General features: G+C 37.0%; 1 protein-coding gene across 4 annotated transcripts in view; it reads right to left on the minus strand.

The window, feature by feature from the left end:
* ATAD1 (ATPase family, AAA domain containing 1) overlaps positions 1–19,271 on the minus strand; it is a 66,459-nt gene that overhangs the window by 34,121 nt on the left and 13,067 nt on the right. For 3 of the 4 annotated variants that reach the window (XR_003121185.1, XM_025397211.1, XM_025397210.1), the window contains exons 3-4: positions 6,732–6,830; positions 4,104–4,224 (exon numbers count right to left, since the gene is read on the minus strand). Coding sequence is in view for 3 of the 4 variants with exons in the window: in XM_025397211.1 (XP_025252996.1) it covers positions 4,104–4,224; positions 6,732–6,830 (220 nt within the window). In the remaining variant the exon portion in view is untranslated. Of the gene's footprint in view, positions 1–1,315; positions 1,317–2,927; positions 2,952–4,103; positions 4,225–6,731; positions 6,831–19,271 lie in introns of those variants that run through there. The other variant, XM_025397212.1, reaches the window with a different exon arrangement.

A 19,271-nucleotide genomic window follows, 5' to 3' on the forward strand; every position in this document is an offset into this window, starting at 1 on the left:
TTTTTTTTTTTTTTGAGACGGAGTCTCGCTCTGTCGCCCGGGCTGGAGTGCAGTGGCCGGATCTCAGCTCACTGCAAGCTCTGCCTCCCGGGTTTACGCCATTCTCCTGCCTCAGCCTCCCAAGTAGCTGGGACTACAGGCGCCCGCCACCTCGCCCGGCTAGTTTTTTGTATTTTTTAGTAGAGACGGGGTTTCACCGGGTTAGCCAGGATGGTCTCCATCTCCTGACCTCGTGATCCGCCCGTCTCGGCCTCCCAAAGTGCTGGGATTACAGGCTTGAGCCACCGCACCCGGCCTTAGCAGGATGAAGTTTTTCCAAATATTCTTCTTCAAGGATTACAATTAGTGTTATTAACTGAGCCATTACCAGTGTCTGGAGTGCCTAAAGATACAATATGCAAAGAAAGGTTTTGGCTATCCTAACTTTCTGGGGATAGGCTGTAACAAATAACGTACAGGAGCTGTCAATATCCCCTTCTTGACCTATGTAGTAGTTACATAAGTGTTAGCCTTATAGTTATTCAGTAAACTGCTTTATCCCCACTCCTGTGGCTCACGCCTATAATCCCAGCACTTTGGGAGGCTGAGGCGGGCAGATCACGAGGTGAGGAGATTGAGACCATCCTAGGTAATACGGTGAAACCCTGACTCTATTAAAATACAAAAAATTAGCTAAGCATGGTGGTGCACGCCTGTATTCCCAGCTATTCGGGAGGTTGAGTTAGAAGAATCTCTTGAACAGAGTTTGAACAGAGGCAGAGTTTGCAGTGAGCCAAGACTGCACTATTGCACTCCAGCGTGGGCAACAGAGCGAGACTCCGTCTCAAAAAAAAAAAAGTTACACTAAAATTCACGTTGGCTTGTTTGACACATTATCAGTCAGTCTAGAGATAACATTATTTCGAGTGGCACCTTTTCTACATACTTTCCTAAAATGGTCTCCACAGTGATAATATTTATGATGGGTGACAAATGAGTACTGCAAATGAATGTGAGGCATTTGGCTTTAATTACTAGCTTTGCAACCTTTAAATTAGTTCTTTGAGCTTAATCTCATAGTTTTATAACCAATTTCAACAAATAAAAACTGTGTTTATTATCTTATGCTTTATAGAGGCTTAAAAATTTAAATCCCTTTTTAAGATGGATGTATTTGGTAATGGCTTTACTTAGTAAGTGCTACATGCAAATAAAAGATTTAGGAAGAGGCTGGGCATAGTGGCTCACACCTGTAATCCCAACATTTTGGGATGCCAAGGCAGGAGGATAACTTGAGCCCAGGAGTTCAAGACTAGCCTGGGCCACAAAGTGAGACCCTGTCTCTACAAAAAATTAAAACATTAGGCAGACATGGTTATTACATGCCTTGCAGTTCCAGCTATTCAGGACCGAGAGGCAGGAGGATCATTTGAGCCCAGGAGGCTGCAGCAATGGGCTATGGTTACACCACTGCACTCCAGCCTGGGAGAGAGAGTAAGACTCTGTCTCAAAAAAAAAAAGGATAAGGAAGAAAAAAAGTACTGGGACAAACAAATCCAAATTTGAGATAATCCTCATTTGTGACTAATATTCCACCTTAATAGTGACTATTTTTCTTTTTTGGACAACAGTTTATCGGCTTTAATATAAAAATTGTCCAAATGGTGCAAAAATATACATCTATATAAATTAGATCTGCTTAAATATAAAGTACTTGAGAAGAATATGGGTCTTTATAACCTCAGAAAATCTATTTTTAAAATTATTTTTTTCCTTAGGTTATTCACATTTTAAAGAATGCACCAAAACATGAAGTATAACATTCACAAATATAATAAAATTTAAACACCAAAATAACAATACAGAATTCAGAAAGTTTACAGAGGAAGCCATATGGTATTCAGATGGATTTTGTTGGAATTTTAACTATTGTAAATTTTTAAACGTTTGGGGGGAAAATCATTTTTTTTTAATATAACCATCAGTATCTTATGTGTGCCCCAATTTCCCTGTTATCAATTAGTGGCATGATGGTGTGCACTAGCTTCAACTTTATATCTATACACAATAGTTACATATGACCTCATGCACTGCATAGATACTGCAGTCACGCTCCAATTATCTTTTTGTAGTCTATGTGAAACAGTGATCACTTTCAGCTCAGATAGCAATAAACTGTATAACATAAAATTGTCAATAATTCCAACCTAGGTAACCTATTTCCAGTCCCAAAATGGAACAAATAAGGATGCATCTGATTTTACACTCTGATTCTATACACTAATATCCAATTTATGTTGAGGGTCAAAACATAAATTAATGATCTTCAAAATTGTTTTTCTTGATTAAAAATTGTCCAAAAACATAAACGTGAAAAAGTTCAAATAGCAAAACTTTATATAATCAGAAAATATTCAGGTAACTTTTAAATTGGACAATGCTTTCAAATAAGAAGCAAATTTACATATAACTTTTGAAGTATTCCCCCCATAATTTGGTATCCACTCTGCTAACTGGGTCTTTAAACCAAGTCCAACTGGAGAAATCACCCAATTACCTGATTTAAGATGTCACTTATGAAAAAAAGAAGCTTTCTCTAACAGCATATAAAGAGTATTTTACTTTCCTAAATTCACTAGCATTGTCAAATTGAGAACTAAAAATGCAGAAAAGTTACTTTTTGTTCAAACTACAAATAACCTGGAAAAGGGTAATAAAGACTTAACTAAATAATCCGACTATGGCCATACATTTTTGATCTGGGCTCAAATAATCATGCAAAAATTTTTTTTGGAGGGGGAATCACAATAAACTAAAAGTGTTTTGTTAGGAAAAACTATAAGCAGTGTTGTTATTTCAGAAAACAAAAAGAAATACCTAATAGCTTTGTTGTTTTAATAATAAAAGAACATGTCATTTTTGCTGTTAACTGACATCCTCCACTAAACAGAAACAAAAATTATGTAGTGCATAAAAATGCACAAGTATAGGCCTCAGTTACCTTTGATATGTAAATTAATGCATTTTATTGATATAGCTGTAAATTTAGATAGATTATAAGCATTATAATTTAAACATACATAATGCTATTGCGATATTTTTAAAGATCCACTTTTTTGAAAAATCAATGTGACTAATAATTTGAGTTCAGTCTTGACTAACAAATATCAAACCCATATAGTTTTGGCAATAAATTAGACAGGAGCTAATCACCTTTAACAAGCGTTAAGCATGACAGAAATATTTGCACAAGCTGGGCACGATGGCTCACGCCTGTAATCCCAACACACAGGGAGGCCAAGGCAGGTGAAGAACTTGAACTCAGGAGTTCAAGACCAGCCTGAGCAACATGGTGAAACCCCGTCATTACCAAAAATATAAAAAAAGAGCCAGGCATGCTGGCCCATGCCTGTGGTCCCAGCTACTCAGGAGGCTCAGGTGGGAGGATCACTTGAGCCTGGGAGGTGAAGTTGAAGTGAGCCAAGATTATGCCACTGCATTTCAACTCGGGTGACAGGGTGAGACCCCATCTCGAAAAGGAAAAGAAAAGAAAAGAAAAGATAAAAGAAAAGAAAAAAATATTTGAATGAACAAGAATTACACTTAATGATGCAGTTATGAGCACATTCAATTCTTGTGTTCCAAGACTTTCAAAGTGATTCTGAATAAGCAAACATCTCCATCAAAGTGAAATATTTAATTTCTAGTTCATCTGCAGATCAATATTTCCTGAAAAAGAATCATTACATTCTAAAAATAAGATCGTTGGAGTTGTGAAACAAGAAAAAAATGTCTTGGCTTGAAAACAAAACAAAACAAAAACCTTTTATTATGACTTTGAATTTTTCTTTAATCTTGATTTTCCAAATTTTAATTTACTTGGAAATAAGAGAAATGAAATTGAAGGAGATTATTTTAACAAGTATTTTAACATGTAAATACAGGGAAAAAGTTTATCTCAATTTCAGATGCTAAAGAATGAGCAATTATTTTAAGAAATTGTTCACCTAGATCTCTGCATCTTCTTGAGAATCTTATTTCACAAAAACTAGTTCTACAATGCAGGAAGTTTCAATGTTTTCTAGGATTTTAATGCTTTCAGCGAATATACACCTTTACCATACCTTTTGGAGGTTGCAGAAGCCTGGAATTCTCAAACAAATGTTTCTTTTTGATAGGTAAGATGACTGTGTCTTTCAGATCCGTAATGACATCATCTAAACCTGCTATATCACTCCAAGTAACCTGGCAAAAGTTAAGGTCAACATGAATTTTACTACAAATGTACACTCACTAAAGTAAAAAAGAACCCTCCCAAAATAGCAAATGTTAATGTGACAATTTATACATAAATAAGTTAAAATCATATATTAACATGAGTAAAGACTTTTCCAAGCAATAATGAAATAAACTGCTATGAAAATGGAAAAAGGAATTTAATAGTCAACTATCTACTATTAAAAATCCGGGCGTGGTGGCTCACGCCTGTAATCCCAGCACTTTGGGAGGCCGAGGTGGGCGGATCACAAGGTCAGGAGATCGAGACCACGGTGAAACCCCGCCTCTACTAAAAAAAATACAAATAACTAGCCGGGCGTGGTGGCAGGCGCCTGTAGTCCCAGCTACTTGGGAGGCTGAGGCAGGAGAATGGCAGGAACCCAGGAGGCGGAGCTTGCAGTGAGCCGAGATCGCGCCACTGCACTCCAGCCAGGGGGAGAGAGCAAGACTCCGTCTCCAAAAAAAAAAAAAAAAAACCTGTAAGTCAGGTACTCAAATATCTGCAAGGGTCTAATAAGCTAAATTCATTGCATTTATAAGGAGGAAATACTCTGCCACAAGAATATTGAGAACCAGTTGAGACATAATTTAGCACTGGCTAATGGGAAAGAGCTCATCAGGAATGTACCTATTTTATACAGGATGTTGTCAAGCACCACGGAAATTAATTTTAGAAATAAGGTCTTACAAAACATGACTTCTGAATTTTATCCATCAAAAGTAAACCTATGGGCCAGGCGTGGTCACTCACGCTTGTAATCCCAGCACTATGGGAGGCCAAGTGAGCGGATCACTCGAGGTCAGGAGTTCGGGACCAGCCTGGCCAACATGGTGAACCCCGTCTCTACTAAAAATACAAAATAAATAAATAAATAAATAAACCGGGTGTGGTGGTGTGTGCCTGCAGTCCCAGCTACTTGGGAGGCTGAGGCAGGAGAATCGCCTGAAGCCAGGAGGTGGAGGTTGCAGTGAGCCAAGATCACGCCACTGCACTCCAGCCTGGGTGACAGAGCGAGACTCTCTCTCGGGGAAAAAAAAAAAAAGTTTAAATCTATGTTGAAACTTAAGGAAGTATCTCTATAAATAAAAACAGGGCATACATATTTTCAAAATAGACAAGAAAAACCTGATTCAACTTGTCCTGAAAGGAATGGCACAGTAAAGGAGCTGGAGTTGGGGCCAATCAGAAGCAATACTTTACAATAGATTCATTTCCTTCATAATGTTAAAAAAAAAAAAAAAAGATAAAAAGAAAAGGTGCAAACCAGCAGCCAGATCCGAAAAAAAATAACTTTCATTGTAACTGCAACAAAAACTAAGTCTGCTAGTACAGATTTATTCAGAAATTAACATAGGTAGGGTTCCAAGAAGGTACCATTGTAAATCTATAAATCAAATTCAAATGCAGGCTTAATTCTAGGGTGTGTGCATGTCTCTGTATACACAGATATTAAGACACTGCAGACTTTTATTTTCTAGATTTGGAGATGGGGCTATTTCATTCCATTTATTTATAGCAATATATCATTAATGTATTAGGGAAATATATTCTATTTATAGAATTTATAAATGTAGAACTATCATTACAAAATATATAGGATCTTATACATTACATCAAGCTCACCCTCAAAATAATCCTTATGAAGTAGGTAAAGCAGGTTTTATTATCTCTAGATTATACATGAGGGAACTGAGACTCAAAGAGGAAATTATTTGCCAAGGCCATTAACGGAAAACCTGGGATTCAGTATCCTGTGTTATCATACCATATTATGAAAATCTAGGTTTAAACTCCATAAAACAAACATCCACATGACTTAAAGCAGTATGTTTTATATACCACAAAGGCAAATATATAAAAGTTTTACTAAACAAACGTGTACAGAAAAAGAGTTAACAAAGTAAGCCTGAGACTGTTATCCTTTGGGAAGGCATACTTGCAAGACTGGCCCTTGGCTGGCATGTGGGAACTTAGATTTCAGGAGAGTCCCATCATTTCTTGACAAGAACAGCTCACTGTGCCTAAACTGTTTGTGCAAACAATATGGTTTATGGTGAAACACCCATTTTCCTTCTGGGAGTCTAGAATTTTGGTACATTTAAGGGAAGAGGGAATCTATATAATCAGCCCCCAATAAATATGTTGAAGACTGAGTCTCCAGTGAGCTTTCCTGGTGACAATATTGCACATGTGTTGTCACAACTTGATGCACTAATTAAGCTGGGTGACTCCAGTTTGAATCTTGTGCCTGGCTTCCTTTAGACTTCATCCCATGCCACCTTCCCTTTGCTGATTTCGCTTTGTATCTTTTCAGTGTAATAAATCATATACAGGAATACAACTATATGCCAAGTCTTATGATTCAGCCTAGAGAATCAATGAACCCGGCCATGATCTTTAGGACCCCTGACACAAAATGCTAGAACCCACCCCCACCTCCAAAAAAATCTTAAATAAGATTAAAGATACATACATGCATATTAAGAGGGTCTACTAGATGAGCAGCAATACTCATTTCATATTCTGAGAGCTTCACATTTTTCACACCAATTTGCTTCATTAGTTTTTCTGCCTAGAATGAAAAGAACAAACAACCTCCTTTGACTTGATATTTAGATACTGGCACTTCGAAATAGATATATGTGAAGTCTAAAGAGCAATGAACAGATACACAGGAAATTTCCAAGGATATTCTAGGTCCCTTGATCTTAGCCTTCTCCATTGTGAGCCCTCAGGTAAAGATTTGAGGCTCTATTTTACAGAAATCAGGGAAATTTAACTACCTTTCAGGAAATGAGAAAACAGGGTATGTGACTGAAGAGATCTTGCACTTCCAAGAGAGGCTCCCATTGTTTCAATCAGACTCTAGGATACAGCTTAGTTTCTCATTCCTAATAGGACTATCATGACAGGTAAGGGTAAAATCTCAATATGAAAGACACAGGAGTTAAGGAGGGCAAGAAATGTATAACTGAAGTTTCTTTAAACTGAGTATCTGAAGCGGATGTCCAACTTCCTTCAAATTAATCCAGGTATCTACAATAGATGGCCATACATATCCCATATGAAATTGCTCTGATATGCTGTCCCTTTTAGGTAGAAGTCAATTCCTGGGACTAGGCAACCAGAGTTATAATAAAAATAACTCTACATTAGAAGTATATTTGCATATATTCTCAAAGCAGGCCACAACCAGCATTAAACCTATGAGTTCTAGCAACACAACAAAGCTTTCAATTAAAATAAAGATAATGAAAAACATTTACTGAGTGTGCCAAATATTATGCCAAAATACAGTAAAAGGATTAACTTACTGAATCCTCAGAGCCAATACTATGAGATAGGCATAATATTTTCCCAATCACAGAAAAAGAAACTGAAGTTTAGCATGATTAAGTAATTTGCCTTTGGCTAAAAGTTAGCACAGAGAAGAAACAAGATATGAATTCAAGGAGTCCAACACTAGAGTCCATACTTAACTACCACACATATTTGCCCTGATTTCTTCAATTTTAAGATTGGAGTTTATAACCACGAAAGAATCTTTAAAAAATCTATACATAACAAATTCAAATTTCAATAAGTGAACATTTTAGAAATGAAGGGACTCTGGTAAATCAGGTTTACCTAAGTTTTGGTTATTACATTATCCTAAAATGCTTTTGATTATATAGAATCTTGCTGTCTGTCCAGGGTTATGACTGCTCTAAAAGGAAATTTGCATCACACAGCATTTTAGTTATAGAATGGCTAGGAGGTTAGGATAAATGTATTTAATAGCTTTAAAAAAAAGTACTATGGGGGCCAGGAATGGGGGCACACACTTGTAATCCCAGCACTTTGGGAGGCTGAGTTGGGAGGACTGCTTGAGCCCAGGAGTTCGAGACCAGCGTGGGCAACATAGATGCCATCTCTACAAAAAATCAAAACTTAGCTGGATGTGGTAGCACACGCCCGTAGTCCTAGCTACTCTGGAGGCTGAGGGAGGAGGATTACTTGAGCCTTGGAGATCAAGGCTGCAGTGAGCCATAATCATGGCACTGCATTCCAGGCTAGACAAGAGAGAAATCCTGTCTCATAAGAATTTTTAAAAAGTGCTATGAACCACATCACACAACCAAATAGGATAAATCTCTTATTTATCTTGCCCCTGCAAAATCACTGAATCAATAGATAATCTTTTGTAGATTCCTTTATCTCTTGTAAATAACTTCTCTTTTACTGCCATAAGTCATTTACATGTCAGTTATAAAAGTATCCTATTTTAGCAACTGAATAACATTTACTCTTCATTTTCATTATGCTACAGTAAATGTGAAACCCTCCCACATGTGTTCTTTTTAAGCAACGCTCAAAGACAGTGGTTTTCCCAGGGGACATTTAGCAAACTCTGGAAATACTTTTGGTTGTCACACTTGGGGGTAGGGTGATACCAGCATCTAGTCGGTAGAGGTAGACATGCCACTGAACATTCTACAAGGCACAGGACAGCCTCCCTCTCCCCATCCCAAAGAATTACTGGCCCAAAATGTCAACAATGCCTGATCTGGGAAACCCTGTTTTTTCCCCTATTAGCTAGTTGCCCTGAAAATTTTACTCTATGCCACAACTGCCTCTTGATTTAAAGAATAGCCTTTATTTCTATCTGGAACTTCCTAAATAAAAATGACAAATGAATAATGTTTAGTTTATATAGAGATAGAAAATGTTATCTTGTCAAGTTTACCTAACATCTCTTTCCTGCAACAGCAGTCCCACTTTAACAATCTCTTCAGGTTGTATTCACAATATATCATTGAAAGAAAAGGGAAAAGGAATTAATGGTTTTATTGAGCACCTACCACATCTAGCACTGTGCTAGGTAATTTACAATCAACCCTTAAAATTAACCTGAGAAGTAACTATTATTATCTCTATTATTTAGATGAGGAATTTACAGGTTAGAGAAGTTAAAAGAAATGTCAGGATTATACAGCTAGGAAGTGACATTAACAGAGTTCGAATACCGATTTGTCTAATTTCGAATCCCATATTCTGCTGAAATACTAATAATCCTCATTTGGGAGAGCAGAACATGGCTAGTGAATAAATGAAAAGCACCAAAAAACACACCAAAACTGCCACCAAACAAACTGTGTCCCAGGAAGAAGTTATACAATTGCCTAGTTTTAACTTTCAAGTGAGCCACTAGATAAGCAGAAAAACAAAATTATCATTGGACTACTGTAAAAATGGCTTATGTTTATGCATGCTTTCTTGTTTATAGCTTAATGAAAGTTATCTTTTCTGGTCACCGTGGTTTGCTTGTTTTTTTTTTTAAAGTAGGTATCTCCAAGTGGTTGTTGTTTCTGTGGAGGGAAAATGAGTTAGACGGGGAGTGTGTGGGGGCCAAAAGGAGGAGGAAAACTTACCTTTTACTGTATACCCATATTTTTTTGACTGTTCCATAAGATTTTCTACCCTTTCACACTATTTTTTACCTTTTCAAGCTATTTCATTTTTTCTCCATGTAAAGTATTATTTTTTCAAAAAGATTAAGTGGAACAGGATATATTAAATTAATATTTTTGCCTGGAGTGGGGAAGGCAGAAAAGGGGAAAAACAGCAGCAAAGAAAATACTTATGAGCTAACACTCACTTCATTCAGGTTCTAAAAGATTCATAAAATTGTCCTTTTGGAAGAATCAGTTTAGAAAGTTGGACATGTCATTAACAAGAGTGAAAAATCAGAGATGAATGAATTAAACTTAAGTTAGAAACAAGGACAACCTCTGATCTTTTTACCGAGGTCACAGCTGAAGTGTTCCAATTTCAGTGTGTGCAGACAAATCACTGATATAAGGCTTTTTAAAAATGCATTTAAATGGGAACTAGCAAGGATTCTGAGTACATAATTATCGTTATATAATAGGTATAATCACTTATCACAAAATTACATTAACATCTTTCTTCTTCTACACATGCGGAAACAGTGATCCTCTTTTAGGGTTAATGTACTTATATCTCTTTCCTCTCATTTTACCATTATATATTCTGAAAGTTCTTGGGTAAGATGGCATTGTACTGTAAAAGGAAAATAAATCTTGGGGACCCCAAATCACTAAGCCAAAGGGAAAAGTGAAGCTGGGAACTGTTTAGGGCAAACCTGCCTCCCATTCTATTCAAAGTCACCCCTCTGACTCACTGGGATAAATGCTATCTTACTGCCTCCTTTGGAGCAGCTAATAAGAAATTCAAAAGAATGCAACCATTTGTCTTTTATCTACCTATGAACCGGAAGCCCCCTCCTTGCTTCAAGTTGTCCAGCCTTTGTTTCGAATTCCAGACAGAACCCAATGTTCACCTTACACATGTTGACTGATGTTTCATGTCTCCCTAAAATGTATAAAACCAAACTGTGCTCTGACCACTTTGGGCACATGTCATCAGAACCTCCTGAGGCTGTGTCATTGGCCCGTGTACTCAACCTTGGCAAAATAAACTTTCTAAATTAACTGAGACCTGTCTCAGATATGTGGGGTTCACATTTTGGTGACCGTGAAGAGATTCTGAGTGGAGGTGCCCCTGACCTTTGACAAATCTACCGGTGCTTGATACCAACATGAGCTAACTTTATGGCTCAAACCAATAGTACTATTTGCTGATGTCTGTGAGTGCCCCCTCCAGATAACACCTGATCTCCCCAAATTTGGTGGAGACCTAAAGTTTATTTTGCTATACAACTCCCTTTTTTTGGACTTTCACTTGCTTCCAACAAGGAAAGCAAGATTTCCTGCTTCCTTGACGATGGAGGGCAGGTAACTCCTTTACGGAGTTTGAGCTCACTCCTAGCAGGGAAGATGCGTTTGACTTTTTTCGTGCTTCTAGGATGTAGAGAGCAGTCTTCAGCCTGATACCTATCCGTAGGTAAGTAGCTGAATTGGGGTTTTGTCTTGGCTAAAGTTTAACAACTAGCTGATCTTAATTTCTCCTTACCATTAGAGCACTCAGTGATCATCCTGTTGAGTCTTTTGTTGTTTGTTTGTTCTGGTCTTTCTCCCATCAGATTTGACAAACTCTACTTGACTTGGTCAAATCCGAGTGAGAATTCCAAATTATGGGTAACAAAGCCTCCCTAATTTGACTAAAATTCCTCGCAGTTGCAAAAGAGGAAAGGAAAAAAACAAAAACAAAAATCCATGCGTTTGGTTTCTGTTTGCTTACTGTCTCAAAAAAACAAATGTCCTTTCATTTACTTTTCTTCCACCCTATACCTCTTTCCCCTTTTGCTATCTGCAGTACCAAAAAATCTAGAGAAGGTTTCCAATGACTTGAACCCATTTAAAGAATTCAGAACAAAGGTGCCACTCACCCCCTTTAGAGGGTTCTATTTTCCTTGTGGAGTTTCAAGAGTCATGGGCAGATTCTTCTTAAGTCTAAACCTCTGTCTTCCTGTATTCCATAACCTGACTTTTTTGGCTTGGGGGGTACCAGAGATTATCTTGTGCCATGACAGGATCTGACCTTGATGTGTGTAATGGTGAATGAGAGCTACAAAGTTAGGGGTGGCTGAGCACAGTTTACAGGAAGTGATCTTGGTTGTTTTTTCTCCTAGGAAGTTGTTATTTAAGGATCCTGATTCTACCTCAGAGATGCATTCTAAAGGGTCTTCTCTATTGCCTTTTCTCCCAAAATTAATCTCGATTTGGCTTTTCTGTGCACATTTGCATGAGGAACTGAACTGCTGTTTTCACAGGTAAATGAGAGATTGAGTTTTCTCAGCTCCAAAGAGAAACAGTGTTTTGCTCCCCCCAGCCAAAAGGTGCCCCTGGGTGACTGGGAGCCTAATGGGAGTGTTATAGGGGGTTAACATCCCTTGACATGCAGTAGCCTTACAAGAAAATCCCCAACAAAAATTAATTTTTAAAATGGCTCATCCAGGAAACGCATATAAGGCCTGATCATCCCACGTTTTGAGCCCTCCCAGAGGTCATAGACCTCTGGAGAGAGAAACCGAGACACATAAAATGGCGGAAACAACTCAGTGGTGACACACTGTGGAGTCCTGCCCACAAGCAGCGTACACTGATCCACACATAAAAACCCTAGGCCACAGCTCAGTTCCTCCTTTTAAGAAAAAGTGGGAAACGATCTAAGAATGAGGAGAATGATCCCCTTTCAAGCACTCCATAGGTTTTACGGCACCACTACTTGCCAGAGTTTATGTAAAATGGAAGTAACATGGTCTTTGTGCACATTTACATTAAGGAAAAAGAACCCTCAGGTCGACCGACAAACTACAAAGTTTCTACGTTCTCTTTTTCTGTCTTTCTTTTCTGGCTGCTTTAAATCTGCTGTTACTTTTCTACTAAGATAAAAAGCACTGTTTGGATCTAACAGGTTTTTTGTTGTTGGTGGTGGTGGTGTTTTTGCAAGCCAGTGAATTTGTATTTATGTCATGGCTAAAGTTCCAAAGTAAAAGCTATAGGATCTGTGTGTGTGTGTGTGTGTGTGTGTGTGTGAGTGTGTATTTAAAAGGCCTTTATAAAATTTCCATAGCCCTATGTTTAACTGGCAATTAAATCCATTTTAATTTCCCTCTAGCACACTAGACTTTTCCTTTCCATACTTTATGGTGTAAACTTTGCTATTTGATGTTCACCTGAGTTGTTTCCTTTAATATGCAAACTAAAGGCTATTTAGCTGACAACTGCCTAGGATAGTGAAAAAGGTTATTAAGAATTTGAAAGTCTAAGGTAGGAAAATAGAAGTTTTTATGAATCTATAATATGTACTTCTACCAGCATGCCTAATATGTCTATGTATTTATGTGTTGTATACACAATGTTTCACTACTGAAAATATATAAAAGAGCGCTAACTAATTGGCTTAAGAAAATAAAAGTGCTTGAATCAAATACTTTATCAGGAAAAAAGAGAAGACTAGTCAAATGCTTTTCAAGTTTACGTAATTTAATAAAATCTTAAATAAGCTAGCTTTAAAATTACTGGTAAAGTAATATTAGAAATGTCTTAAGAATTGCCAACAGATATTTTTGTTCACATTTATTAATCAAGCAATTTCATATTTATCCCTGCAAAATACTATCAAAGTGTCAAAATTTGGCAGAGGGATTAAAAACCATAAACCCAGCCCCAAACAGAATGATCTCCTCTTGCGTAATTGTTAATAAATAAGACATTGATATTAGTTTAATGAAAATAGCTACATCTTGAAGTTAGTAAGATTATCATAACTTCTAATCTTGTGGCTTTAGGTGATCTAGTCCATAGGCAGTAAGGTTTGTTCTGGGAAAAGGTTGTTATTGCCTTTGTTTCAAAGCTAAACTATAAACGAAGTTCCTCCCAAAGTTAGTTCCGCCTATGCCCAGGAATGAACGAGGACAGCTTGGAGGTTAGACGCGAGATGGAGTGAGTGAGGTCAGATCTTTTTCACTGTCTCAGTTATAATTTTGCAATGCGGTTCTGTAACTTTAAATGATGACTATTGCAGTTTTCATAAATAATCTAGGTAAACAATTAAAATAATTAGGTAAATGCAATGGGATAATTGTAGACAAACTCATCGTAATTTAGAATCTAAAGTTAAACTAAATTAAATAATAGATATTTCAATAAAATATATTGTAGAAAAACATTCTTTCTAAAAAAAAGTGTGCCCTTTTTAAAAAGGTGAACAATTTTTGTCTAATTCAAAGCTTATTTAGGTCATGTATAAAAGAAGGTAAAAAGAACCAGGAAGTAAGAGGCATGTAAAGAAAGTTGTAAAAATAAAGAGGGTTGTTTTGGTAAGAAAGCTTAAAAAGAAGTATCTTATATGGTAAATTTAGTCCTACAATAAAATGACTGGTTAAGAAAGAGGATGGTCAGGACAAACCATAGAGTCCAAGCATGTCATGAATGGTCTAAGTCACAATAAAAGGATTTATTTAAAAAACAAACAAAAAAACTTTTGTATAATTAAAGGGAAATTAAAATGGTCTTTCTACAGATGATTGGACTTGATGTAAATATATATATAGATAGATAGAAACATTAAATCACTGGTTAAAACAATGAAATTTTCTTAAGGGACTGATTTACTCTTAACAAATTACAAGAGATTTTAATTTTTTTCTAACCCAAACTTCAACTTTTATTGCATCTCGCCATTTTCAGTTTTCTCTCCCCTTTTAAAGGGTGTGAAATTGTAACTCTCTCTTTCAACTTATTTTCAGCTCATACAAGTTTTTTTCCTTGAGTTCTGTTTGTTATGGCCTGATGCTAACAATGTTTTCACGAACGTCCAAAGGAAATGTTTTCTTCCAACATAATATTCTGGCAGTGCAGGTCTTTTCTGTTGCCTTTTAGTAACTGGTCTAACAGATTTTACAGTTTATCTAAACAATTCTATGCCATTATGACTAAGCTTGGTTTGCTTGGGAAAAAAACTGAAATTTAAAAAATTTTTTAAATTAAGGTTATTAACATTCATGTATCTTTCTATATGTTCAAAGTACCTGTGCCACTGAGTCACATGGCTTTGACTTCTGGGTCTAAAAAGGACACCCAAGTCCTGCTAAATCGTAAACACTGACAGCAATTAAAGCCTCATCTTCAGGCTCTGTAGAAAATGCCAATCAAAATAAACTGCATTTCTGAAACACAAGGCCAGAAATTAAAGCTATTCAACTCCTCAAGGCCCAGGGACTATCATAGAAGAGGCAGGCATGTGAAATTGGAAGGGCCAATTTTGAGAGAGAAAATAAGTTCAATTTCTCTATAACCATTCATATCAAAGGCACACTAATGCAAAATGTATGGGTCCCGTGTCAGATTAAGAAGGTTTTTGTTGAAGCATTAACTGACTCCTTAATAAAGGTTATAAAAGCTGCGAAAGGCTTATGGAAGTTATATCTTACGGTCAAGATTAAAATTTTGGAGACTGTTTATAAACGTTTAAAAACAAATTGAATTGGCTTCATGCTGTTTATATTAGGGCTTATTGTTTGGAGAAGTCAGTCTCCTCTCTCAAAGAAAGAAGTTTTTCACCTTTTTTTGAGTTATCACTTTGAAATGAATGACTTATTTTACAATGACCTGTATGTAATATCAAGTTTTTTAAACCTTTGATATTTGACAAACTTTCCAAAATCAAATGATAAATTATGTCTTTTTTTGACCTAATTAATCCCTTAAGACATTAGGTTCCATAAAGTCCCAAAAATGACATAATCTGGCTTATTTAGTAAAAAAAACCATACAGCAAACATTGTCAAGTAAGAAATAGTATTTGGTTTTCCTGGTCTGTATTTGTAGAGATGTTATTAGTATATGTTCCAAAATTATGAGAAACTCCTATAATTCTGATATGACTTAATGTACATCATCAATAATAATTTTAATTATTGTGTGCCACAGAGGTAACAAATTTCCTTGTCAATTGTGTCTCTGACTATGGCTACCCTAAAACTTTTGTCATCCATGGACAATTGTTACCTTCTTTTGGTCCTCTTTAGAAGGTGGTTTTATAACCAGCTATAAAACTCTAATGAGTGCTCTTGAATGCATGTTTCTGATTGAAGACTGTGACATCAGAATAGAAGAAAAACTTTCAGGACTCACAGAGAGCTGAAAGGTCCATGAATATGAAGCAGTACAGGAATTAACTGCATGGACTGAACTAACAGAAGACTGAAGTTATCTTTTTGACTTTTTGCTTAAAATGTTGCTGATCCTTTGTTTTTTTCAAAGAAACTTTTCTTTTGCACTATTGACAGCTTCTAACAATTTAGTAGACTCCTATGAACAAAATTTGGAGCATATTTGTTTCTCTCTATCTGATTTCTCCAGATTGGAAACTATTTGTGAGTATTCTTAACTTATGGCAATACAGTTATTTGCATAAGTGCAGTAAGAATCTGTTTTCATTTGTAACAGGACACAATTGAAGAAACTAGTTATTTTACCAAGGCTTTGACTGGAATGGTGTGCTTTCCTTTAAGTAATCAAACTTGACTTACATAGCCAATAAAAGCCCCTTGGGAAAACTGGCCTCATACCTTGTCTACACAGTCCCTGTACAGGGTTTCTGACCTGTGGTAAGTAAAGAATATCACTTTCTGACAGGCCCAGGAGCCCCAAGTTTATCTTGGAATCAAGAGGAGAGGAATTCACCCAATTCACAGGTATCTGATGGTACAAATCCATGGCTGGGCTTGGCTTTAAAAAAGTCTTACCTGAGATTATTTCTATGGAACAAAGTCCCATCAAAGCCAAATTTCAAAGCCTATGTAGGCAGGGCACGGTGGCTCATGCCTGTAATCCCAGCATTTTGGGAGGCCAAGACAGGCAGATCAACCCCGAGATCCCACCACCACACTCCAGCCTGGGTGATAGAGCAAGACTATGTCTCGAAAGAAAAAAAAAAAAAGCCTATGTAACAAAATAATTATTCTTGCTGCACTATATACAAATAATCAGGCCAAGCATAAGAAAGCAAATCAGTCCTACCATAATTTGTCTTTAGTGAAAACGAGACACTGGAGACAGAAAAATTATGTTTCAAAAACTATAGTATACCTGTTGTTAGATTCCAGTCCCGCCTAATGTTTTTCAATTTTTATTATTTTCTATAGTTTAGACCGAATTCAAACTTCTCTTGGCTACAAGTCTTCAAAATAATGTTTTCAGTTTCCTTCCCTTCTTTTTTCCACCATTTTTCCTAATTTGGAGTCACTGAAAACTAAGCTGTGCTTTCTTAATGCCCTAAGAACTGAAGCTAGACTGTTAAACTTCAGAAGAAAAGAACAGCAACTCACTTACACACATAAGCCACTTTCATACCTGCCTAGGGATGCATGGACTTCAGGTAATGTGGCCTATATATACATTTTCCAGGATTTGTTTATCGTTTGTTGTTGTTTTTCTCCCTTCTTCCCCCTATTTTCTCTTCACAGGACATGAGACTTCACAACCTGCTAAAATGAGCTTTCCTAATAACTCAGACCTACCCGTCAAGGAATAAACCATCCTAGCCATGAGAGCTCAGATGAAACTTGAGACTAGAGACTCATTTTCTTCTAAATATGCTTTCTCCAAAAGATTTTTTAAAAGAAAAGGGAGGAAATATGAAAGGAAAATAAATCTTGCAGACCCCAAATCACTAAGCCAAAGGGAAAAGTCAAGCTGGGAATTGCTTAGGGCAAACCTGCCTTCCATTCTATTCAAAGTCACCCCTCTGCTGAGATAAATGCATATCTGATTGTCTCTTTTGGAGAGGCTAATCAGAAACTCAAAAGAATGCAACCATTGGTCTCTTATCTACCTATGATCTGGAAGTCTCCTCCCTGCTTCAGGTTGCCTCACCTTTGCTTCCAGCTGGACTGAACCAATATTCATTTTACATATGCTGACTGATATCTCATGTCTCCCTAAAATGTATAAAACCAAACTGTGATCTGAACACCTTGGGCAGATGTCATCAGGACCTCCTGAGGCTGTGTCGTGGGTGCATGTCCTCAACCTTGGCAAATAAACTTTCTAAGTTAACTGAGACCTGTCTCAAACATTTGGGGTTCCCAGTACTATGGTGCTCTTCTATTATGCTTGTGTTGAAAACAACACTGCAGAGTTTTTTCTCCTCTGATTTCCAGCTTCTATTGCTCTTCTTTCCTCATCACTTCTATCTACTCCCTTACCTACCTAGGCAACACTAACTGCTTGTTCCTTACTGACTCCTATCTCAATTTTATTTACTTCAGCTTCTCAGTCTTATAAGACTCAGCTCCAGTAAATCTTGGGTTTAAAAGCCACTTGACTGGCAATGGAGTTCACAATAGCTTTCTGGGGTTAACAAATGTTAGCTCTTCCAAGTTGGCATTCTGTGATAGACGCTCTTAAAATTCCTGGCCGTTGAGAGTTCCAAGTTTTTAAAGTTTTTTCAGTATACTACTCCTTCACAGAATACTTCAGCTCTTACTTCTCTCAAAATAACAGAAATAGTTTTCAAGACTACAGTGTAATGATAGGACTAAAAATAGAAAGACATTAAGTTAAATAATTAAGGTCATAATATGTCACTTTCTGTGTATAACTCTGTGTATGAAATCTTTCCTGGCCCTTGACTACTAAACCTCAATTTCAAGAAAAGTATATAGTCTAATTATTATTATTTTGAGATAGGGTCTTACTCTGTCGCCCAGGCTGGAATGCAATGGTGAGATCTCAGCTCACTGCAACCTCCGCCACTAGGGTTCAAGCGATTCTCCTGCCTTAGCCTCCCAGGTACATGGGACTACAGGCACCCACTACCATGTCCAGCTAATTTTTGTATTTTTAGTAGAGACAAGGTTTTGCCATCTTGGTCAGGCTGGTCTTGAACTCCTGACCTCAGGTGATCCACCTGCCTCAGCTTCCCAAAGTGCTGGGATTACAGGTGTGAGCCACCACGCCCAGCCTATATAGTCTAATTAACGTGCTAAACAAAATACTGTATTTATAAATTCCCAAGACGGTTAACACATGTTCATCCTGCACTTCAAATCTATTAGAGTACACATCTCAATTAACCCACCCTTTCATCAAAAACATAGCTTATCAAAACTCTTCTACTACATCTAAATATGATCCAAGCAGCAGTATGTGCCCAGAACAATCCCAGTCCTTGTACAACACCACGTTGAAACCATCTCCTCTCTCATTACCAATTAAATCTCCTACCTTTCACAAGCTGAAGGTTTTCCTGGCTTCAAGTCTAAAAATTTACAAATATATTGTTTAATCCAACATAACAGTATACTTCCAGGATATGTTTCTGATTTGATGCAACTATGTCATCTTCTACCTCTCATCTCAAAACCCTAATGCCTTTAAAATCACATGGGGCCCACTGATTATCTGGTAAACTCAAAGTGTTCTACATCTAAGCTTTTAGATTCAATGCTCTGTCATTCTGACCATAGAAGTCACACCTTCCTCCTCCCACATTCACATCTGATCCTTGTCCTTAATGTGTATTCTAATTCCTTAATTCT

Source organism: Theropithecus gelada, chromosome 9 (genome assembly GCF_003255815.1).
Source record: "Theropithecus gelada isolate Dixy chromosome 9, Tgel_1.0, whole genome shotgun sequence".
NCBI classification, from domain to species: Eukaryota; Metazoa; Chordata; class Mammalia; order Primates; family Cercopithecidae; genus Theropithecus; species Theropithecus gelada.